Raw genomic sequence first — 24,093 nt, forward strand, 5'->3', positions numbered from 1 at the left:
GAAATTTTTTAAATTTGTCATTTTGTGCAATAAAAATTAATAATAATTCTCCAATGACTTTCAAGTCAATAAAGACTATCTGATTAATATCATCAGCAAACAACTGGCAAACGTTATAAAAATATGCAAAGTTTTTCTAGAAAAAGATCAGCAACTAGTTATTAATAAATCCTAGCTTTGTAAGCTTGTATTGTGATGAGTTCAAGGTATCGGTCGTATTAGAGGCCACTGTCAAGTCTATTAGACGTTGAAACACTCACATGTCTCTATCATACACACACATATATATATATATATATATATATATATATATATATATATATATATATATATATATATATATATATATAAACAGTTCACATCCATGTATAGCTAAGCGACGTCATTACATACTCGCCGAGGGGTGCCTGAAATAAAGCAAGGTCATGTTTAACCAAGGCCACATGCCAATAGGTGTATCGGCCCCTGCTGAAGCACACTATTCATGGCACCTCCGCCTATCACAATTCTATTCTAAGGTGACAAAAAAATACTCATTATTTTTTTTTTTACCGATAATTCTATTCACTTTGCTCAATAAATAATAAATAATAAATAACAAGCAAATACGCGGATGTATTTGTGTAAATATATAAATATACATGGACTTACATAATGTATTAACTGGCACGTGTTGAAATTCGCTGATACTGATTAACAGCTTTAATTCACGGTATCTTATTTTTTATGCTTAAAATTTACTTTGCGATTTAAATTTAGAATCAGTCGGAATTGAGTTTCACCTGGTGTTTCGGGAAATAATTGGTATTTTAATTAAGACAAATATTTTTTCACTTTAAAATTTTACTGCTGAACTTTTAAATTAAATATCCAGTTTACGAAAAAAAAAATTAAGAAATTTGTGAAAGGTAATATATTATACAATATTATTGTATATAATATACAATATTACGATATTGTAAATTTATTGAGTTTAATAATTTTTCTATGCACACGCTTAAAAAATTATGTTATTAATGACATAATGGTTCAATTGCAGGATGAAAATATGGTTGAATATAATACTGGATTTTGTAAAAAAAATAAATCAAAATTTTGCAGACTAAACTTATTAAGTAAACGATGAAATTAGAAAATTTTAGTGTAATTTTAGTCGCGACTCAAATGCCAAAAGAGCGCATATAAATTTAAACGCCCTTTTGGCGCTAAAGCGCCAAAAGGGCGTATAATTTTTTTTTTTTTTTTACTAATCGCTTTATTAACACTTTCTAATTCTAAAAATAAAAAAATAAATTTCCAAAGCCAAAAAGGCGTATGTTTTAACTTATACGCCTTTTTAGCTTTAGGACATTGAAAATTTAGTGACCTAAAGCCAAAAGGGCGCATCATTTTTTTTGCCGATTGCTTTGAATTGTCATTTATATGTTACTAATTTTGCTGCATAATTTAAAATATATATATATTGATTATTAAATTACAAATAGGTATTTTTAAAGGTTATTAAGGTAAAAGACCCAGTTATTGACACTTGCAATTTTATTTTAATTAAAAAAAAACAAATCAACTCTAATAAATTAATAAATATAATTTTTGAATTATAAATTTTAACAAAATTGCTTTTTTGAGAACATTTGATTTTTTTAATTAGAATAAAATTGCAAGTGTCAAACAACTAGGCCAGTGTCAATAACTGGCTTTTTTACCTTATTACAATTTTAATACGAATTCTGTTTATAATTTTAATTGAAAAAGAAAAAAAAAAAACAGTTGCGATATCTAACATGGTTGGTGAGTCAGAGGCAAGAAATTCAACAATATTAAATCATCTGGATTTATTTTTTAGAGTTAAATTTTATATTTCGGAGCAAAATTGAAAGTTTTTTTATACGCCCTTTTGGCTTTAGGCTAAACTTTTTCTAAAGCCAAAAAGGCGTATATTTTTTTATATGCCCATTTGTACGTTGAAAATTTTTTTTTGCCAAATTTTTACGTTTTGAGTAGTTCTAAGTTTAATGGCGAAAAAAAATTTTTTTTACGCCCTTTTGGCATAAAACCCTATCTGGCTGCTGTAATACGCCCTTTTGGAATTTAGGTCGCGATTTATAAATATTTTTTATTTAAAATTGATGGCGAAAGGACCTCCTTAAATTTAAACTTTGAAAAAATACTATAATCTGATATTTCTGAAAATTCAAATATTAAGTACGCAAAAGTCTCTCAGAGATTACTGGCTGTGCTATCTGTCAGGCGATAGCTAGTACTTGCAAAATAATATCGAAAATGTTAATATAAGTAGTGTCATCTGAGGAAAATAATTTTAACTAAAAACTTATTTTCGATATTAAATTTTAAATTGTGGCTTTTACACTTTCTACATTAAGTTCTATAATATTTTATATATTTTTGTCACTTCAATGCCCACTTTACTGCTTGAAACTATAAAAATAAAAATTTATTATTTTTTATTTTACATTGATGGCGAAAGAACCTCCTTAATAAATGAATGATAAAATTAAAATTATCAATTGAACAATTTTTATGACAAAATTCAAGAAGTTATTTAATTAATAATTAATTTATAATATATACAATTTTTTTTTTTTTCATAATAAATAAATTTCAATTAATTAACCGTCGATCCATGGGCATCTTGGCTGGCTAGAAAAAAATTGAAAAATATTATTTATAAATTTGTTGGTAACAAATTGAAAATTATCAATTTAAAAACGATTAATAATTTACCTTTGTAAGAGTACTCTAAAGCGGTAGCTATCGTTCTCATATCACCTTCAATGCTCTGTGCCCAATTTTCTGCATCACCAATTTCTTTCAGGGCGCTTGAAAATGATTCGACTAAATTCAACCATAAGTGTGTTTGTTTTGCAAATGCCGTTGCTGATTGTTGCAGTTGTTTAGCTTCGGCATCTAATTTTCGCTGGTTTAAATATGCCTGTGCAACACTAATCAATACATTTTCAATTGCAATATCAATTAAATAATTAAATAAAATTAATATTAAATTTTTTTAATTTTTAGATTCAAAGTTTGTTAATTCAAAAATATTTTATAATAATTTAAATTATTACAAAATTAGCAGACATTAAAACTTTTCAGTTTTTATTTTTTTTTTTTTTTAAATATATATATGTATATATATAATTTAATATGACATTAAAGTCAGCTGTCACTTGAAAATTTTTTGATTTTCTTTAACAAAAAAATTTGCTCTAAAAAATTATTTTTGAAAAATTGCATTTTTAATTTATTAAAATTTCTACAAGTCAATTTTTTAAATAATTTTTCATTGCTATAATTTACTTGTTAAAGAAAATTAAAAAAATTGTGAAGTGACAGCTAAATTTAATAAAAAATTTTTTTTTCAATTGCACGAATAGTTTTTTAAATTTTTTAATAAAAAAAATTTTTTAAATTATTCGATGTCTGCTAATTTTATTTTTATATAAATAAATTGATATAAAAATTTACAGATGTATATTAATTTAAGTTTTGTAAATAATTACCGAACATTCAGATGATCAACCAATGCTTGTGTTAAGTTATTAGCTGCTCGAACCGCTTCTTTGCGTTTTTGTTCTAATATTTAAAGATAATTAAAAATATTGTAAAGTGACAGATAAATTTAATGTCATTTAATAATTTTATTAATTATTATAACACTGAAGTTAGCCGTCAGCTGTTAATTTTGAAAATTTTTTTAATAAATTAATTTCAATAAAAAAATGCTTCTGAAAATTTTCACTTGTGATTTTTATTAATTTTCACATGTGAAACTTTTTAATTAATTTTTTTATAATAATTTAATTGCTATAAAATTATAAAAAAATTTTTAATATCTGTCAACTTCAGTGTCATTAATTATTAATAATTCATACCTTGTGATTCTTTTTTAGCAGCTTGTTTACTTTGGTGCTCTTTAACAATGCTCGACAACATTATCAGATTTTTAACCTATCTTAAATTTAAATTTGTTGCAGGTAAATATATTTATGTCTATATTTTTGATATATTTATATATTAATATCTATATTTTTTATTTATTTAATTTACCTAAAAAATAAATTTAGACTGAAAACAGAAATTAGCTTAAGTGAAGACTGAAGACTGTCATTTATTGACGTAAAAATAAGAAAATGAAACTGACAAGTGGCGCCCTCTTGAATGAACTAATTTTATTCAAATATTTTTGTATACAAATTTTAAGGTTATTAAAATTATTACAATTTACAATAATTTATGTTATTATTAATTTTATTAATAATTAAAAAACAAAGAAGAAATTCATTAAATTAAATAAAACAAGGAAGTATACATTAAACAATTCAATTATTCATTTATATATTTAATAATAATTATGGGTATTATAATTAAGACTAAATCATTTATTTAAATAAAAATAAGAATGATACTGAAGTCAGCTGACAGCTGTCAAATTTTTGTAATAAATAAATTACAATTTTTCTATGTGGAATTTTTGAATAAAAATTTTTTATAGTAATTTAATTTTTATAAAATTATTAAAAATTTTTTACATCAATTTTAACTTCAGTGTCATAATGTAATATTAAAGTCAGCTGACAATTTTTAAATTAAAAAAATAAATAAATTACAATAAAAAAAAATTGTTTAAAAAATTTTTACTAATAATTTTTATATGTGGAATTTTTTAATAAATTTTTTTTTTTATTGTAATTAATTTTTTATAAAATTTAAAAATTATCAGCTGACTCTAGTATTATATTATGACACTGTTCTGAAAATTTTACAAAAATTAAATTATGATAAAAAAAAATTATTACAAATTTTTACAAAATTACTAAAAATTGTCAATTAACTTCAGTGTCATAAAAAGGTTCCTGTGAAAGCACTGATAAAAAAAATTACACAGGAAAGGAGGTGTTAGGATGGTGGAGGGACAGAAGAAATTAATAATAATAAAATCTAATTTAAAATTTATTGTAAATTTTATTTTAAATATTTTTCTATCGAGAATAAATTTGAATGAAATATTGATAAAGAATATGATCAATTAAAGACTTGAAAGATGTTATTTAAAACGAAACATTTCTATCCGATGATTTGATAATCTTGATAATAAAATAATTTTTTGCTTGAACAAAATCACCCCGGACCCCTTATAATATTTAATCCGATTTTTTTTCGTAAAAAACTTTATTCAAAATAATTATTCAAAGTCTCCAGTATATTCTTGGATCTGGGGAGCTTGATGCGTATTTTTCGTTTGTATTTTATCTTGATGATTGACCACTAACAATCCCGTGGACTCTTCGTTTTTCAAGTAAAGCCTCGAGACACCCTTCGCAGTTGTTCTTTAAGTGAACGGGGATTGGATCATATTCTTTGTCAGCGCGAGTATAAACCCCTTGAGATCTTGAAAATTTGAGTAAGAGTTTTTTCCGAGTAAACATTCTTCATCAATTTTTTTTTTTTTTTTTTTTTCCATTTATATATTGATATATATATATATATATATATATATATATATATATATATATATATATATATATATATATATATATATATATTTGATTTTATATATATTTAATTTATAAACTGTTTATTATACAAGTTTCTTCGGTCTCTTTCTCTTTTCAAATCTCTGTTATTTTTTTCACTACACCTTTTTTTTTCTTAACTTCAAACTTCCCTCTATCATCCAATACCTCTTGATTCAAAACCTTATAAACAAACAAACATGTTAGAGAACTTACATTCGCTCTTAGTTTTTTATTTATTTTTATTTATTCTTTCAATAATAATTTATATTAATCAGAAAATTTGAATTACCAAATCAAAATATATGAAAATATATGAAAAAAACAAATTACAAATTTAAAAATTTGGATTTATATCGCGCTAACACAATAAGGACGTTTTATATTATTTATTAAAAATTAAAATAATAATAAATTTACAATTTTTTTTTTTAATAAAATACAGTAACAAAAATTTTATTGATAGGCTCTATCTCTAGGTACATAAATAAGAAATAACCTTTTATCTTGAGAAATATTGACATTTTTAAAGATATAAGCTCATCACGATGTTACACTCATCGAGACCTTTCATTTGAGTACCCCTACATCAATTTTTCATATATTTTATATATTTATATATATTATATATAAATATATATGTATATATGAAAAATTGATGTGGGTACTCAAATGAAAGCTCTTAATGAGTGTAACATTAGAATGAGCTTATATTTTTAAAAATGTCAATAATTAAGAAATTACATTGTATTTCATGAACTAATGATATTTTTAAAGATATAAGCTCATTTTGATGTTACACTCATCGAGACCTTTCATTTGAGTACCCACATGAATTTTTCATATATTTTATATATTTATATATTATATATATGTATATATGAAAAATATATAAAAAATTGATGTGGGTACTCAAATGAAAGGTCTTGATGAGTGTAACACCGGGACGAGCTTATATCTTAAAAAACGTCAATATTTAAGAAAGTACAGAGCAATTTAACAGAAGTTTAATTAAAATTTTTTATAGTTTACAAGTCACTGTTTTGACGTCCTAATTGTAGGTAACACGATACACATTAAAACATTCTTTAAATAATATATATATTTTTTCAATATACTATTTTCGTAAATAGAAAAATGAAAAGGTCCATTTTCTGACTGATTACATTTAAAAGCCCACAATAATAAGTCGAGCTTAGTCAGATATAAAAACATAATGCAATATTTTATTTAATATTTTTTATATTAATAATCTTTGTTTATTGAATATTGTTATTAATTATTTTTTTTTAAATCATTTTGACTCTCCCGCTAGTATAGAAGAAATAAGAAGGGTCAAAGGCTCAAGACAGATAAATGGCTTCCGATACACCTGGCCCACTCGCATCGCAACTCGATTCACTTTAATATCGACCTGAAATTAATTAAGCTACAAAAAAACTGTGATTGTTTTTGAATACCCGTACACTCTCGTAATAGGACTTTAATTTTCTACCGCTAAAAAATAATAACTGAGACGATTTTAAACATTTACTCTCTCATAGACATTTAATCTTAAATTACCAGGATATTTATATGCTCCGAAATTACATAGACATATGGCCGGTATTGACATTTAAATTTATAATTTTTAAACAAAAAGTATTTAATAATTATACAAGATTTAAAATATTAATAATAAATGCGGTATTCGGACAATTTATTAAAATCCGAGCGCTCAGGTTTTTATAGACCATATATCTACATGCGATAAGGTGATTTTGGAAACATGGAATGATCAGACTTACGTGGTGAGTAGGAGCGTGACCGTGAACGATCATAACGTGGTCTCCGGCGGTTGTAGTATGGGCTGGGCGAGCGACGGTAACTGCTTCTGTGGTTAGAACTTCTGATGTGATAAAATTTGTTTTTATTATTGAATATTTTAATTAATTAAAATTTAAAATGCCAATAAATTAAATTTTATTTTATTAATTTTTTCATTTTTACTTACTCTCGACGTCGGGGTCCATTCCAACCTCTGTCATGCAAGTATGTTGGTTTTCCCATATAAATTCCCGGTGTGGGGGTGTGTGCGCGTTGCGTAATTGAAAAATCAACTCTTATTCGTCGGCCGTCTATCTCCATTCCAGAACATTGCTCTTTTGCCACTTTTGCGTCTTCACTTGATTTGAAATATACAAAACAAAATCCTCGTGATCGGCCAGTCTGAAATTACAAAAAATTATTTTATTTTATTTTTTTTTTTAAATTTAACTTAAAATTTTAATTTTAATTTAAAATTTTTAAATGCTTAAAATTTATTTTATTTATTTATTTTTTTTTTAATTTAGAATTTGATTTAAAAATTTTAAATTCTTAAAATTTATTTTTATGTTGCTAAAGGCCTTTAACATAGTACTTAAGCTGTATGAGTACTTGTTCTAAATCTTTAGCTATTTTATGTACCAGATTAAAAAAAAATTCTGGAATAATAATACAAAAATTTAGATAAAATTTCAATAGCTCTTATAGTATTTTTATCATCCAAATTTTATCTAAATTATTTATTAAAAATTTTTGTAGATTAAGAAAATTAATTGCTAGATTTAATTTATAGTAACAAAATAATAAAATTTTTATTTGAAATTTTATAAACTTAATTTTTTTTTATGAGGACTAAGACATAAGTTGTAATTAATTTAACTAAATTTCAACAAAAAATGATATTATTTCATGTAAAAAAATTACAAATGTCGGCTAACTTCTGTATCATTTTTAAATTCAGTATCATATAATTAAAAAAAAAAAAAAAAAATATTTACCTACTCTGAAATCAAACAATACAAAAAATAATTAATAAATAAAAAACCAAGTTCAATAAAAATAAAAATTAAGCTAGTTGACATTTAAAAATTTTTAGAATTTTTTTTAATGAGAAAATTTGAAGAAAAAATTTTTTATTATTAAAAAACAATAAGTGCAATTTTTAAAATAAAATATTTTTTAGTATAATAAATAAAAATTAAATAAAAAAAACTAACCTTAGCATCGATAACAACTTCAACCCGTTCAACTGGACCATACTTAGAAAAGATGTGATGAATTTGCAGCTCAGTAGTATAAATAGACAGCCCAAAAACTCCTAAACAGTGTGAAGGACAAGGATTGTCACGATTGCCGACGTGTCGGCGTCTCGAAGACATGGGGCTGCGAGAGTGTGACCGGTAAATATTGCGATCTCGTTCACGGGAATAACGCGATCGTGAGTATGAGCGTGATCGGCTGCGAGAATACCGTCCGTCACCTCCACGGTAGGGTGATCGGCTGCGACTGCGACTTCTTCCGGCTGCATATTTGGTATTGCGATATGGTTTACGTCCACGTGATACGGAGCGGCTTCGTGACCGCGAGTACTCCTTAACCGGTCGTTCTTTCCGCTCCCTTGACTTACGCGATCTGGAGCGCGATCGGGAATCACGAATACCTCCATCTGCTGTTCGGGGTCGGCGAGGGCTCGCGCTCCGACTCCCACTGTGCTGTAAATTAAATTAAAAATAAATCTACTGTTTTGGATAAAAAAATTTTTTAAATAATTTTTTTAAAATAAATAAAATTATCATTTTTATGACACTGAAGTTAGCAGACGTCTAAAAATTTTATGAAAATAAATTTAGCAGACATTTAATCATTTTTAGAATTTTTTTTTTTGACAAATAAATTGTAGCAAAAAAAAATTGACTTTTAGAAATTTCAAAAAATTTTAAATGAGAATTTTTTTTAAACTAAAAAAAAAATTTGTTTAAAAATTGCACTTAAAATTAAAAAAAATTTTTTTTTAATTATTCAAGTAAAATTTTAAAAAATAAAAAAAAATTAAAAAAATTTTGAAATGTCGGCTAATTTTTTTTTCATCAATTTTTATTTTTTATTAAAAAAAAAATTGATTTTTAGACTTTGCAGAGATAAAAAAAAATTATAATTGAAAACTAAAAATAAAATATGAGCATACATTAGAGAATCAATAGTATTGCCGTGGAGGAAATGAAAAATATTTTATTTTATGGTTAGCTAATTTTAATTTTGTAATTTATAAATTAAAAGGTTTGTAAAAAAAAATCTTACCTCAATGTCACTCATTTTTTTGTTTTTAATTAAAATAACTGATTTTTACAGATGTATAAACGTGGTAATTATTGCAAATGGGCTAAAATATAATCAGGAGCAAATTGATGGCGTCACTTCTATTTTAATGGCGGACGGCGAGGTTTTTAGTTTTGGTATTGTCTAATTCGTCTAGATAGAACCAGAGAGACAAGGAAGATCACGGAACTTACGAAGGAAAATATTCTACTACCAACATCCGATGTTGCTAAGTTACCAGTAAACCCAGCCAGTCATTGGTTGATGTTTGATCAATATGGCGTTGTCATTGATTAAAATTATCAGTAATTTAATTGTGAATTATAATAAAGTTAGCCGAGTTTTTTATAACACTGGAGTTTTGACAGACATTAAAAATTTATGACATTAAAGTCAGCTGACACTTGACAATTTTTAAATTTTCTTTAACAAAAAAATTTGTTGAAAAAAATTATTTTTAAGAAATTGAACTTTTTATTTTATTAAATTTCTACAATCCAATTTAAAAATTTTTTTTTTTGCTATAATTTATTTAAAAAAAAAAAAATTCTAAAAATTATTAAATATCTGCTAAATTAATTTTCATTAAAATTTTTTTTAGAATTTTGTAGCAATTAAATTAGTAAAAGAAAAATTTAATTAAAAAGTTTCATTGGATGACATTCAATTTAACTGTCACTTGAAAATTTTTTAATTTACTTTTTACAAATAAATTTGCTCCAAAAAATTATTTTTAAAAAAATGTATTTGTAATTTTTAAAAATTTGTAAATGTCAATTTTTTTTGTCATAATTTATTTGTTAAAAAAATTCTTAAAATTATCAACTATCTGCTAAGTTAATTTTCTACGTAAAAGATTTTTTAATAATCTATTTTATATCAAAGCGTTTTTTTCAAAATTTTAATTTATTTAAAAGAAAAAAAAAAAAAAAACAAATAAAATCCCGCGAAATTTGAATTATTTATGTTTTACAGATGGCGCTGTAGTAACTTTCTCGCAAAAACAAATTTTGGATGACTCGAATAAACCCGAAGTTAGCCGAGCTCTCAAAACTGATTTCACGGCCAAAATGGTGGGTATTTATTACTCAAGGCGTCTTGGACTTTGGTGAATGTTGATATATCTCAAAGCAACCGCAATTATTAATTAATACACGTGTTTTTAATATAAAAATGATATAACGCCTTATCATACGTTATAAGTGTTATTTATGTTCTTGGTTAAATAAATTTCATTTAATTATAAGATAATTATCAACTATAAACGCAGGTTTCTGGTCCACTGAAAGGTATCCAATACACCAAACGCGCATTAACGCCTGTTGAGAGTAAAGTTAAAATTTAATTTATTTAACCGCAATAATGGGAGACTTGACAGAAATAAAGATGAACATGACAGCTTTGAAGCGCGTTGATCCCTATATCAAGGATATTTTAGAGACAGCAACGCATGTGGCTCTTTATAAATTTAATGCGGAGAACAATGAATGGGAGAAGACTGAAATCGAGGGTGCATTGTTTGTTTATTCGAGAAACGGCGAACCCTTCAATAGTATCCTTATTATGAATCGGTATGTATTAAAACCATGGGAATTAATTTAGGAGATAATAATTAATTTTAAAAATCTTTTTAACAAATAAATTATAGCAAGAAAAAAAAAATGAGAACAAAAAATTGACATTTAAAAAATTAAAAAAAGGAAAAAATGCAATTTTTCAGAAAAAATTTTTCGGAGCAAATTTATTTATTTAAAAAAATTATAATAGTAACAGCTAATTTTAATGCCATATTAAAACCACATTTTTATTCAAATTAATTAGCAACCTTGCAGTCACTATGTGACTGCCTTAACTTCTGAACTATAAATAAATAAAATTTTGCTTTATTAAATAATGACTGTTGTTAAATTGCACTGTTGCATAGTTTCTTAAATATTGACGTTTTTAAAGATATAAGCTCATCCTGATGTTACGCTCATCAAGAGCTTACATTTGAATACCCACATGCATTTTTATTTACCAATCGCTTTATTAACACTTTCTAATTCTAAAAATAAAAAAAACAAATTTCCAAAGCCAAAAGGGGGGCGTATGTTTTAACTTATACGCCCTTTTAGCTTTAGAACATTGAAAATTTAGTGACCTAAAGCCAAAAGGGCGCATCATTTTTTTTGCCGATTGCTTTGAATTGTCATTTATATGTTACTAATTTTGCTGCATAATTTAAAATATATATATATTGATTATTAAATTACAAATAGGTATTTTTAAAGGTTATTAAGGTAAAAGACCCAGTTATTGACACTTGCAATTTTATTTTAATTAAAAAAAAAAAACAAATCAACTTTAATAAATTAATAAATATAATTTTTGAATTATAAATTTTAAGAAAATTGCTTTTTTGAGAACATTTGATTTTTTTAATAAGAATAAAATTGCAATTGTCAAACAACTAGGCCAGTGTCAATAACTGGCTCTTTTACCTTATTACAATTTTAATACGAATTCTGTTTATAATTTTAATTGAAAAAGAAAAAAAAAAAAACAGTTGCGATATCTAACATGGTTGGTGAGTCAGAGGCAAGAAATTCAACAATATTAAATCATCTGGATTTATTTTTTAGAGTAAAATTTTATATTTCAGAGGAAAATTGAAAGTTTTTTTTACGCCCTTTTGGCTTTAGGCTAAACTTTTTCTAAACCCAAAAGAGCGTATGTTTTTTTATATGCCCTTTTGGCATTAGTACGTTGAAAAAATTTTTTTTGACAAATTTTTACGTTTTGAACAGTTCTAAGTTAAATGGCGAAAAAAAAAATTTTTATACACCCTTTTGGCATTTGGATCGCGATTTAATATTTCTTGTAACATACAAATTATGGCAAAAAAAAAATTTAATATTTATTAAACAAAAATTATTTAAACATCAATAAAAGCAATTAATTTAAATAATGAATTTTATTTTACCTATTACAGACTAAATACCAATAATTTAGTGGAACCTGTCACACAGAGGCTTGATCTCGAGCTCCAAGAACCATTTTTACTCTACAGAAATTCAAAATGCAACATTTACGGTATTTGGTTTTACGACAAGGACGAGTGTACACGTATTGCGGCTATTTTAAAACAGCTTGTAAAGCATTCTGACGAAAACTTAAAGAAAGTTAATACAAGTTTGAAGATTAAGAAACAAGTCATTAATAAAGCCAGTGACTCTTTCAATAACATTGATATATTTAGCATGCTCAGCAAAGCTCAAGAAAATTTCAATACTTCCAGAGAGAGCAATGGTAATCATGATATTAATTTGAATTCTGATGGAATTTCTGATGATGTCAATGCTTTTTCTCATTCAGGAACTGTCACAACTGGTGGAATGTTTGATGGAACTTCTCAAAGTGTTGTTGATTTCTTTGCCAAAGCCAAGGTAATTTTATTTACTATTTTTTATATTTATATCTAGCTTACTAACACAATGTAGTTTTATAATTTATTTATTTGATGATGCCAAGGCCGTTGCCAAATAACAAAGTTAACAGAATAATTTTTGCAATAGTAAATACAATAATAGAAAAATTTAAAATATAATCAAGATAACAATGGTATTAATGTAAATAAAGAGGATAATAATAATAACTTGATTTAAGTTTCTAATTTAATAAAATAATCAAACAATTTATTTTTAAAGACCTCAATACTGAAAGCACTGATAATATCAGGTGTAATGAAATAATTCGAGTTACTAATGCCAAAAAGGCGTATAAAAAAATTTTTTTTTCGCCATTCAACTTACTTAGAACTGTTCAAAACGTAAAGATTTGTCAAAAAAATTTTTTCAACGTACTAATGCCAAAAGGGCATGTGTAAAAAAACATACGCCCTTTTGGCTTTAGAAAAAGTTTAGCCTAAAGCCAAAAGGGCGTATAAAAAAACTTTTAATTTCGCTCTGAAATATAAAATTTAACTCTAAAAAATAAATCCAGATTATTTAATATTGTTGAATTTCTTGCCTCTGACTCACCAACCATGTTAGATATCGCAACTGTTTTTTTTTGTTTTTTCTTTTTCAATTAAAATTATAAACAGTATTCGTATTAAAATTGTAATAAGGTAAAAGAGCCAGTTATTGACACTGGCCTAGTTATTTGACACTTGCAATTTTATTCTAATTAAAAAAATCAAATGTTCTAAAAAAAGCAATTTTCTTAAAATTTATAATTCAAAAATTATATTTATTAATTTATTAGAGTTGATTTGTTTTTTTTTTTTAATTAAAATAAAATTGCAAGTGTCAATAACTGGGTCTTTTACTTTAATGACCTTTAAAAATACCTATTTGTAATTTAATAATTTTAATATATATTTTAAATTATGCAACAAAATTAGTAACATATAAATGACAATTCAAAGAAATCGGCAAAAAAAATGATGCGCCCTTTTGGCTTTAGGTCACTAAATTTTCAATGTTCTAAAGCTAAAAGCTAAAAGGGCGTATAAGTTAAAACATACGCCCTTTTGGCTTTGGAAATTTATTTTTTTATTTTTAGAATTACAAAGTGTTAATAAAGCGATTAGTAAAAAAAAAAATTTATACGCCCTTTTGGCGCTTTAGCGCCAAAAGGGCGTTTAAATTTAAATGCGTCTTTTTGGCAATTGGGTCGCGATTTATTGAATGTTAAAAAATATTTATTAAAATTTAGTTAATAAATCCTATCATTGTATACTTACATTATAAATTTTTCATTTACTGACAATTAAAAAAAATTTTTTGTAAATAATTTCAGGTAAATACGAGCCATTTCAAACACGAGCATCAACAACCTCCAGGAACCGTTCACGTGGCCATAGAAAAGCCTATATCCCTGTCTCACTTAATGTCTCACCCAGCGGCGCACACTCTAGAGCACATAGAAAAACAGCAGCGTTCCATCACCCCCCAATCTACAGGAATTCCTTCCATCGTACCACCAGCGACAGTGCCAATCGCAGTGAACTTGATGAAGAATGGAACTCCCTCAAGTAAAACGAAAAAGCACACATGTTCCAACGATTCTATTGGAGCACCATCAAAAATGCTGCAACACCCAAGTGTTGAGCATGGAAAATCTAATGACCCAGTGGTCGCTAAAAAATTTCACAGAATACAGTCACCTTTAGCAGGTCCAACGAATAATACGACAGTAAATCACAATACTCCAGGTCAAAATGTCTACAGACATTCAACTTTCTCAATGGACACTCCACTTGATTGTAATAAAGTAATTAAAAATGAAGAGCCAAGTGCTGGAAAAACACTGACGGATATTTCAGCATTGCCTTTGGGATTTTCTTCTTTAGATTTAGACGACAAGTCCATTAAATCTGTGGAAACTCAGATTGGGATTCGTGGATTTGGTTCCAATGCTCCGGCGTTGATGCCTCCCGTTATGTTCTCTGCTCCCAGTCCCTCCGAGTCTAATCGACCAATTATTGAGCCTCTCACTCGAAATCAATTACTCCAAGCGTTTAATTATCTTCTTAAAAATGATTCGGATTTTATGATGAAATTACACGATGCTTACGTTAAATCTTTTAGCGAAATTTATTCGTAAAATTCAAAATTGTTCATTTAAATAAAAATTTTGGGAGATTTTATTTTAAAATGAACATTGGCGATAATCTGGATAATAAATAAATAAAATATTATATTAAAATGTCTTTATTGACTTGTTAAAAATATAGTTTTTTATAACGTGATTTATTATCAAATTTAAAACTTTTACGCCGAAGAGTTTTAATCTGTGATGCAAGAATTTTTTTTCTTAATCCATCATCTTTATATATGAAGAAAAAAAAAAAAAAAAAAAGTAAATAAAAAACGTCCCAAAATCTATTTTTTTAAATAAACAATAGAAAAAAAAATCATTGAAAATTTATTGGAAGGAGCGATATTGTTGATTTGTTTTCAAGCTACAATTGGGGCTGTAAAAATAAATTAATAAATATTAATTTCTTTAAATTGATGTTTTGAGCGGTAAAAAAATATGTGAAATTATAGAATTTTTTTTTCAAGTTGTAAATTTAAATTTCCTAATAAAAAAAAAAAAAAATTTATTTTAATTATTTAAACAGTAAAAAAATAATTAAGATTAATCTTGTAAAATTTTTTTTAAAAAAAAGTTGTTAAAAATTTAATTTTACAAAAAAAAATGTCTTACAATTTTTTTTTTCAAAATTGAAATTTTTTCTAATTACAAAAATCTTCATTTTTAATTTTTGAAAAAAATTATAAGAAAAATTTTTTTGACAAAATTTTTATAAGAATAATATTTTCACTGTAACATCAACAAATTGACATTTTTTATTTTGAAATTAAATCAAAAATATTTTACTAATTAAAAACAATTAAAATACTTTGTATTAAAAATTTTCACTCATACGTCATTAAATTACTTGATTTTTAATTAAAAAAAAAAAAAAAAAAATATCCTAACATTTTTTTTTACCGCAAGTTTTTGAATAAGGAATTAAAAAAAAGAAAAAATAGGTAAAAAAAAAATTGTATGTATAAATACTTAGAAGACTTACTCATGTGCATAGCATTTGACTGTGGAGCGGCCAATTGCATTTTTATATGAGACGTTGACAATAGAATATCCGTTGTCGGTATAACATGAATTGATATTTCATTCAATTCATCATTAATTCTAGTACCACCACTTAGTGAAGGTACTTGTAAATTATTACTAGTTGTCCTTAAATTAAAACCATAACGACAATTACTGACTATGTAAGTGCTAATCTGTGAAAAAATATAATTAAAAATTTACCATTATTAATTCTAATTTTTTTTAAGATATTTTTTCTAATAATTAATTTCAGTCAATTATATAATAAAAATAATAACAAATAACAAAGTTAGCCGATGCTTTTAATTAAAAAAATTTTTTTTTAATAATTAAATTAGAAAAAAATATTTTTAAAAAATTGCATATGTAATTTTAAAAATTTTCTACATGTAAAATTTTTTATTTTATTTTTTTTTAAATAATTTTTCAATGAAAAAAAAAATCCAAAAATTTTTAGATATCGGCTAACTTAATTTTCATTAATAATAACAAAAATAATAATACACAGAAAAAAAAATTTTTTTGACTTCACGGAAAGAACAAGATGACACTAGATATCATCCCGGATTATACTCAGTGATATCTGGATTATACTGAGTATAATCTGGGATTATACTCAGTATAATCTGGGATGATTTTCAGTGTCATCTCGTTCTTTCCGTGAAATGAACCTTTTTTCTGTGTAATAATAATAATAAATGTAGTATAAGATCTTACAGATGATAAAATAAGGAAAATAAGTAAAGCTATACCAAGCCAGAAATACCAAGCTTCCCAAAAATGTTTCGGAGGACGTCTCTGTATTAAAAGACAACACTGTGGATTGCAACAGCAATAAAGACAATAAGATTTTTCAGCTGGACACATATATGTTCGTATGTTTGATTCATAATTTGTATCATTTAATTTTATATCATCATTACATTCGTAAGCAAACCGTGCCATTTTTTATTTTTTAGCTTTATATATTATTAAAAAAAATTTTTAGAATTTTTTTTTTAACTAATATTCATTTTTTAAATTAAATATTTTAGATTTCTTCAACTTGAGAAGAAAAATGAACTAGTTACTAGCTCGTAGCTAGCACTACTGTGCTCGCGAGTAAAATAGACGTTATCTGCCCCATAGTTTACCTGGTATAACAATCAATAACCTGTTCAACCATTTATTTACACCAGTTCAATCAATATTAGACTATGTTTTCATTCTCTATTTCTATCCTAGAGTAAAAATTTATTTTCTTCTAGAGTAAAAACTTAAAATATATTTTTTTTTATATTTTTGATGGACTAAAAAAATAATAATCTAAAACTTAAAAATTTTAAATTAGTTTAATTAAATTTACAATTTTTATTTTTGGAGTTGGAATCTTTAATTTATAATGGTTCAATAAACTCGGTTTATTGAACTTAAATTAATGAAGAAAAAAAAGCAAATTAAAAAATTTTAAAAATTTTAACAATTCTTTTGAATTTATTTTATTTTTTGCAAAAATAAATATACTGAAGACCAAAGTATGTACTAGTTTTGAATAATAAATTAAAATAAATAAATAACGAGTTCTAAATAAGATCAATCTATCGATTATTTGCACTCAACTGAATAAATCGATGCTCATTTTTACTAAATAATTTTTTTCTTTAGTTTTTGATAAAAAAAAAAGTCTCTAACAAATTTAACAAAAAAAATTAGAAAACCGGTTGACCTTGAATGATTTTAAAGATGTAAACTCATTCCGATATTACACTCATCAAGAGCTTTTATTTGAGTACCCACATGACATTTTTTATATATTTTATATATATATAGTATTTATGAAATATATAAATATATAAAATATATGAAAAATTGAAGTGGGTACTCAAATGAAAGGCCTTGATGAGTGTAACATCGGGATGAGCTTGTATCTTAAAAAATGTCACAAGATATTTCACAAGATAATAGATAATTTCTTAATTATTGACATTAACAAAAGTATTTCTTCGTATTATTTTTTTATAGACATTCTTCACACTAGGATGGTACTTGGATTTTTTTAAAAAAATAGATAACTTAAAAACTATCTAATCATTTATTTCTAATGATTAAAAAAAGTTTTTCTTATTTTTAAGAAATTTTTTTATTCCAAAATTTATAGAATGAAATATTTATTAGAGTCAAACTTTATTAAAAATGAAATTGACTTCAAATTTTAATAATAAATAAAAATAAATATTTAGTATTGTTGATCATGAGGAGGAGGTGGTGGTGGAGGACCACGTGGAGGAAAAGGCGGCCGAAACTGGGGAGGTTGTACATTGGGCATGGGAGCATTTTGTGACACAGGAGGAGGAGGATGCCGCCAAGTAGGAGGTGGAGGTCTAGGTGGCGGAGGTTGAAACTGTCCGAACTGATTAACAGCAACGTTGGAGGGCATACCAGGCGCCTGACCGAATTGACCTTGATGAGGAGGCCAGTGGGAGGGCGGCGGCGGAGGCGGCGGAGGCGCAATCATTCTGTGTCCTTGTCCTTGAGACGTCGGAATGGGCATCGGCGGAAGTGGAGGCGGCATTCCCGGAGGGAGTGGAGGATGAGCGGACATTCCCATCGGTGGCAAAGGAGGCGCTGGAATATTGGCTGGAGCAAATCCACCACCCGGCGGAGCGGGGACTGGTGGAGGTGCTGGAGGGTGGTGACCCATCGCTGTCAGCGGTGTCACAGGTGGCGGCGGTGGTGGAACTACCATCCCGTGGTGCATCACGTGGTGCGGTGGGTGATGATGTTGGCCCGCCATCGGCATCGGTGCTATCGGTGGAGCGTCTGCGAACAGCTGGTGAGGACGGTCTGCTTGACTCAACGGGTTTTGGGCTGCTAGCAAACGCTCCGCAGCACTTCCGTGCCGCTCACCCTTGGCATCGCGTTTGAACGCGTATGATACTGATATTGGCCGGTTGCATAGGTATTGACCGTTCATTGCTTCTATGCTGGCATCTGAGGCGTCGAATGAGGCGAAGTTTATAAATGCAAAGCCTTTTGAATTTCCAGTCTCAGGATCTCTCATTATCTGGTGGAGAATTAAAATTTTAATTAATTTTTTTTTTTTTTTTTTTTAACTCAAGTTTATAAATGTATTTACACAGAAAAAAAAATTTTTTTCAGCCAAGAAAATTGTAAGGAAGACCGAATTTATTTTGGAGCAAGAAGAAATTTTTTTGGCTTAAAAAAATTTAACTTCGTTCAAGAAATTTTCAATTTTCACGGTAAGAACAAGATTACACTAGATATCATCCTAGATTATATACTGAGTGAAAAAAAATTTCAGATAGTAGCTAGTATAATCTGAATTACAATGAGTATAATCCAGATATCACCCAGTATAATCTGGATTTTTTTTTTTTTAGCTACTATCTGAAAATTTTTTTCACCACAGATATCACTGAGTATAATCTGGGATGATATCCAGTGTTATCTTGTTCTTTCCGTATTCCTTAAGATTTTCTTGATTTAAGAAAATTTACGCTTGACTCAAGACTTAATTTCTTTCTGTGTAGTAAAAGCTCTAATTATATTGCTAAGTACTACAACAAACTACCATATGACCTCAAAAATTTTAATTGTAGCAAAAAGTCAATTAAACATAAATTAACAAAATGAATGATACAAATTAACAGATAATTAAGAATTTTTGTAACAAATAAATTATGGCAAAAAAAAAATTGACATTTAGAAATTTAAAAAAACTACAAATGCAATTTTTTTGAAGAAAATTATTTGTTAAAAAAAATTAAAAAATTGTCAAGTGACAGCTAACTTTAATGTCATTAATATTGTATATTTAGGAAAAAATAAATACCTTAGGTGTCTGAAGAATGACTCCAAAAGCACTGAAAGTATCATACAGCAATTTTTCATCGACTTCTGGATCAAGATTACCAATGAATATATTAGCACCGACGTCAAGATTTTTCTGATGTGCACTTGCTTTATTAACTCGTATAGGCTTTCCGTACAATTTAATCATGTTCATGATTTTAATAGCGTAGTCGGCATCTTCTTCTCCCATGAATTCAACAAAACCATAACCTTGATGCATTTGAGTGACCCGGTCTTTCGGCATGTGAACATTAACTATTTAAAAAAAAAAAAAACTAACTTATTAAAAAATTTATTTTGATAAAAAAAAAAAAAAAAAAATTAAAATATTTTTTTTTTAACTTACCTACGGGTCCTGATTGAACAAATAATTCCCACATAAGAGATTCTGTAACTTTGTCATCAAGACCGCCGACGTATATCGTAGCATCTAAAAAATAAAATTAATTTATTAATTAATTACTCTAATAAAAAATTTATAAGTTAAATAAATTACCTTGATTTCTTTCAGCGATAGGCCCGGCAGCCATGGCTTGTTTATTTTGATATTTTTAATTATATAAATAATGTTCAGTGATTTATTTATCGAATGTTAGAAATTTTAGGTTATAAAAACGTTCACAACACGTATTCGAGTTTTTTTTTTTTTTTTTTTTTTAATTTTTCAGTTGGCGGCGGTAAGTTTCAAAAGCGGCCGCTGTACTGAGTGGTGGAGCGGTTGTAGCCGCCTAGGAGTCTGCGCAGATCCCGAGTGGGAAAAAAGTTGCGCGTGCAGCTCAAAACAGAAATTTTGAAATTTTTCAAAACAACTTTATTTTTTTTTTTTTTATCTTTGTAACAAATTTTTGTTTTTCATTTTTCGCAAATATGGTAGAAAAACTGTGCGCCATCTTGCGCGGAAATTTGAATTAATATAATTCCCCCAGATTGACAACCACTGATTTGACGCTATCCGGCGGACACTGCATAGTATTTTGGAAAGAAGAGCTGGATCATATTCCAAAGATTAAAATATTATCAAGATCTCTCTGGATTTTTTCTTTCACACTTGGTTCTTAATAAACAGCTGTTTTATAGATTAATACCCAAATAATTATTAATTTAATTATTTACAATAATTTTTTTAGTAACTTGTTTACTTTTTTGATTGTTAATCATGGCCAAATATGTAGACCCGGTTTCAGGAGTTAGTCTCAGGTAAATTAATGGAGTTTTAAAAATTAAATTATATAAGTTGAACTTTTTTTTTTTAATAAATATGAAAAATTATTTTTATATCTATTACATCATTAATTTAATTCTTTTTTAAATTTATAGCACATAGTCTTATAGCAAAACTTTATGATAAATAAGTGAGGTTATGGTGCTAGGTTTATCCGTACTGATAAAAATTTTCAAAAATCAACAATTCAGTAAAAAAAAATATGAAAATTAAATTAACCGACATTTAAAAATTTATAGAATTTTTTAATTGAAAAAATTATTACAAAAAAATTTTTTTTCAAATTTCATTTCTAAAAAATTTGAAAAAATACACGGAAAGAACAAAATTTACGTTTTATACCTTTTTTCTATTATAATTTATAAATTTTTTTGAAAATTTATTAAAATTGTGATAATTAATTTTTTTTTTTTGAAATTTTTCATTTTTTTGTTTTTTTCAAAAATGTAATAAAATACATGGATAGAAAATATTTAAGAAGCATTTAAGCACAATTTTTCCGATAATTTGAGGTTAAAAAATTTTTGGTAAATATTTTCAATTGAGGTCACCATTTTAATTTTTATTTTTTTGAACAAAATTTCTATTTGATTTTATTGATATATATATTTTTTTTTTAAATATATAAAAAAATGAACAATTCAAAAAGAAAAATTGATTATCAAAATTTTCACAAATTAAAAAAATTTTTAAAAACATTTTTTTACGTAATAAGATTATTTTTTATTTTTCATTTGTATTAAAGAGATTTGATGTCGGATGACGGTATGATGTTCAATTTCGGCAGCGAATTTGATGGAAATGAAGATGGCCGTTTCAAATTTGATCCGAATATAAATTTTGTAGAAGATGAACTTGTTAAGTTTATAAATCTTGAAATATCAGACCCTGATGGCAAAAATGATGATACTAAAGTTCCCATGTCACCAGGATTTAATTTTGACAAAATCAAAGCAAAAATGGTTAACCTGCGAGATGATGGAAAAGTAAGTATCTTAATTTTTTTTTCTAATTTTTTATTTTTGTAATTATATAAATTTTTTTTTTTTTTATTTCTTGCGAAATTTTTTTGTTAAAAAATTTTTTAAACGTCTATTATTTAAAAAATAATTATTTATAGTTTAACGAAAAATAATTTCCTTACAGATAAAAAAATTACTCCTTCAAGAGGGTGTCGAAGAAATAGTCCCCTCTAATGCTCATGTAACGATACAATATTCCGGATATTTAGAAGGCCAGGACAATCCATTTGATTCAAGCTACCAACGGCACAGCGTCGACCGCTACCGTTTGGGTCGCGGAGAATTGATAGCGGGCTTAGAGTTTTCCCTGCAAAGTATGCGAAAAAACGAAGTCTCAATTTTTTTAATCGACCCAACTCTAGCTTACGGCGAGATCGGATGTTGGCCCAACATCCCCGGCAATTCCGAAGTGATGTTCATCGTCCACCTATTGAACCACGCTGAGACAATAATTGCCACGGATTACGAGTCACTTGAACCAGAAGAGCGTAAAATATTTAGTAAAGTAGAAAAATTCATCGAAAATTTATTAGCAGTCGGTGCTGATAATTACAAACATGGGCAGACTAAAAAAGCGATACGCGATTACATACGCGTAATTGAACGCTTGGAAGAGTGCAACTTCAATAATGACGAAGAAGAAGAACGCCGCATTTTATTGCGGTCGCGTTCTTACCAAAATTTAGCGCTTTGCTACAACAAAGAGGACATGCCACGCAAAGCTTGTATCGCTTGTAATAATGTGACTAACAAAACTGCCAAGACTTACTTTCATCATGGACGCGCGCTCATCAAGATGGGTCAGTATGCAGAGGCGTTAGAAAAATTAAACCTCGCTCTAGAAATGAACCCACGCAATGAAGAAATTATGAAAGAAATTGGCATTGCTGATAAATTACAACGCAAAAGTTTGAAAATTGAAAAAGATATGTGGTCTAATTGTTTGGGCATTGAAAAAATGAAAATTGAAACTAAAAATGAAGAGTATAAAAAAATTGCTACGGAATTTTGTAATAATTTTGTGAGCAATACTGATGTTATGAGGCAACCTTTGCCGGATGGAATTGATCCTTTACTCATAGACGCTATGAAAAAAGATGCTTTATTATTGGGGATTAAAATTTCTTCTGTTAATAAATTTGGAAAAGAAAGCTTTTATCTGGAAAAATCTAACTATCAATAATATTACTTATTTTTATATTACTTATAGTTGAAAATTTGTTAGCAGTACACTGAGAAAAAATTAGTTTTTTTGTAATAAAAAATGTATTTGTTCAAAATTTTAAGTAATTTTTTTTCTAATGAAGAAATAAAAATCTCACAGTAATTTGTGAGTTGAAAAAAAATTTTTTTGATTTCGAAAAATAATTATTTTAGATAGAAAATTTTTTCAAGCGAGCTTCAAACAAAATTTTTTATTAAAATATTATTAGATTATTGTTATTGTTATTATTATTACTCCGGTATATTTTATAATTATTATAATAATTTATACGTTGCAGTATTTGACGCTTTATTGTTGTTATTTGTAAATTAAAATTTAATACATACAAATATCAATAATATGTTAAAAAAATTTTGAATAGTTCAATCTTTCATATTTTTTCTTAACAAAAATAAATTTAAATTTTCTATGATAAAATTATGACATTTAAACTATCAAAAATTTCTAATTAATTATCTACTTATTTCTGTAAATTTTTTTTTATAATAATTATTTTTTATTAATTAT

The 24,093-nt window shown here is 26.4% G+C and overlaps 6 protein-coding genes across 11 annotated transcripts; 2 read left to right on the forward strand and 4 right to left on the reverse strand.

Annotated features, from left to right (window-relative positions):
- Positions 1–2,518: 2,518 nt before the first annotated feature.
- Positions 2,519–4,121, reverse strand: Blos1 (biogenesis of lysosome-related organelles complex 1 subunit 1). The gene is made up of 5 exons (XM_074252642.1): positions 4,069–4,121; positions 3,894–3,973; positions 3,522–3,594; positions 2,743–2,960; positions 2,519–2,658 (listed from the first exon to the last, which is right to left on the reverse strand). The coding sequence occupies exons 2-5, from the start codon at positions 3,952–3,954 to the stop codon at positions 2,624–2,626; spliced, it is 387 nt and encodes a 128-aa protein (XP_074108743.1). The 5' UTR covers positions 3,955–3,973; positions 4,069–4,121; the 3' UTR covers positions 2,519–2,623.
- A 1,433-nt stretch (positions 4,122–5,554) lies between these two features.
- On the reverse strand, positions 5,555–9,997 carry Tra2 (transformer 2). 5 transcript variants are annotated; one of them, XM_074253039.1, is made up of 5 exons: positions 9,639–9,997; positions 8,558–9,052; positions 7,528–7,742; positions 7,322–7,407; positions 5,555–5,717 (listed from the first exon to the last, which is right to left on the reverse strand). In XM_074253039.1, the coding sequence occupies exons 1-5, from the start codon at positions 9,651–9,653 to the stop codon at positions 5,692–5,694; spliced, it is 837 nt and encodes a 278-aa protein (XP_074109140.1). In that variant the 5' UTR covers positions 9,654–9,997; the 3' UTR covers positions 5,555–5,691. The 5 variants fall into 5 exon arrangements, with proteins under 5 accessions (XP_074109140.1, XP_074109138.1, XP_074109143.1 ...); XM_074253037.1 differs by having other exon boundaries at positions 7,322–7,422; positions 9,639–9,970; XM_074253042.1 differs by having other exon boundaries at positions 5,640–6,948; positions 9,639–9,990.
- Positions 9,998–10,736: 739 nt separating this feature from the next.
- Positions 10,737–15,655, forward strand: Dcp1 (decapping mRNA 1). Of its 2 annotated transcripts, XM_074253035.1 has the most exons (4): positions 10,738–11,227; positions 12,631–12,947; positions 13,014–13,084; positions 14,442–15,655. In XM_074253035.1, the coding sequence occupies exons 1-4, from the start codon at positions 11,019–11,021 to the stop codon at positions 15,246–15,248; spliced, it is 1,404 nt and encodes a 467-aa protein (XP_074109136.1). In that variant the 5' UTR covers positions 10,738–11,018; the 3' UTR covers positions 15,249–15,655. The 2 variants fall into 2 exon arrangements, with proteins under 2 accessions (XP_074109135.1, XP_074109136.1); XM_074253034.1 differs by having other exon boundaries at positions 10,737–11,227; positions 12,631–13,084.
- A 652-nt stretch (positions 15,656–16,307) lies between these two features.
- Positions 16,308–18,171, reverse strand: LOC141533930 (uncharacterized). Its single transcript, XM_074253043.1, has 2 exons — positions 17,018–18,171; positions 16,308–16,438 (listed from the first exon to the last, which is right to left on the reverse strand). The coding sequence occupies exons 1-2, from the start codon at positions 17,208–17,210 to the stop codon at positions 16,434–16,436; spliced, it is 198 nt and encodes a 65-aa protein (XP_074109144.1). The 5' UTR covers positions 17,211–18,171; the 3' UTR covers positions 16,308–16,433.
- Positions 18,172–18,409: 238 nt separating this feature from the next.
- Positions 18,410–20,762, reverse strand: Spx (Spliceosomal protein on the X). Its single transcript, XM_074253036.1, has 4 exons — positions 20,614–20,762; positions 20,464–20,547; positions 20,098–20,372; positions 18,410–19,308 (listed from the first exon to the last, which is right to left on the reverse strand). Exons 1-4 carry the CDS (start codon positions 20,645–20,647, stop codon positions 18,481–18,483), a joined length of 1,221 nt encoding a protein of 406 aa, XP_074109137.1. The 5' UTR covers positions 20,648–20,762; the 3' UTR covers positions 18,410–18,480.
- Positions 20,763–21,055: 293 nt separating this feature from the next.
- Positions 21,056–23,709, forward strand: LOC141533573 (inactive peptidyl-prolyl cis-trans isomerase shutdown-like). The gene is made up of 3 exons (XM_074252514.1): positions 21,056–21,314; positions 22,085–22,325; positions 22,486–23,709. Exons 1-3 carry the CDS (start codon positions 21,274–21,276, stop codon positions 23,542–23,544), a joined length of 1,341 nt encoding a protein of 446 aa, XP_074108615.1. The 5' UTR covers positions 21,056–21,273; the 3' UTR covers positions 23,545–23,709.
- The last annotated feature ends 384 nt before the right edge of the window (positions 23,710–24,093 follow it).

The sequence above is a fragment of the Cotesia typhae genome, unplaced genomic scaffold (genome assembly GCF_013202065.1).
Source record: "Cotesia typhae breed Kobodo isofemale line unplaced genomic scaffold, CoteBio_Ctyphae scaffold_121, whole genome shotgun sequence".
Lineage (NCBI taxonomy): Eukaryota > Metazoa > Arthropoda > Insecta > Hymenoptera > Braconidae > Cotesia > Cotesia typhae.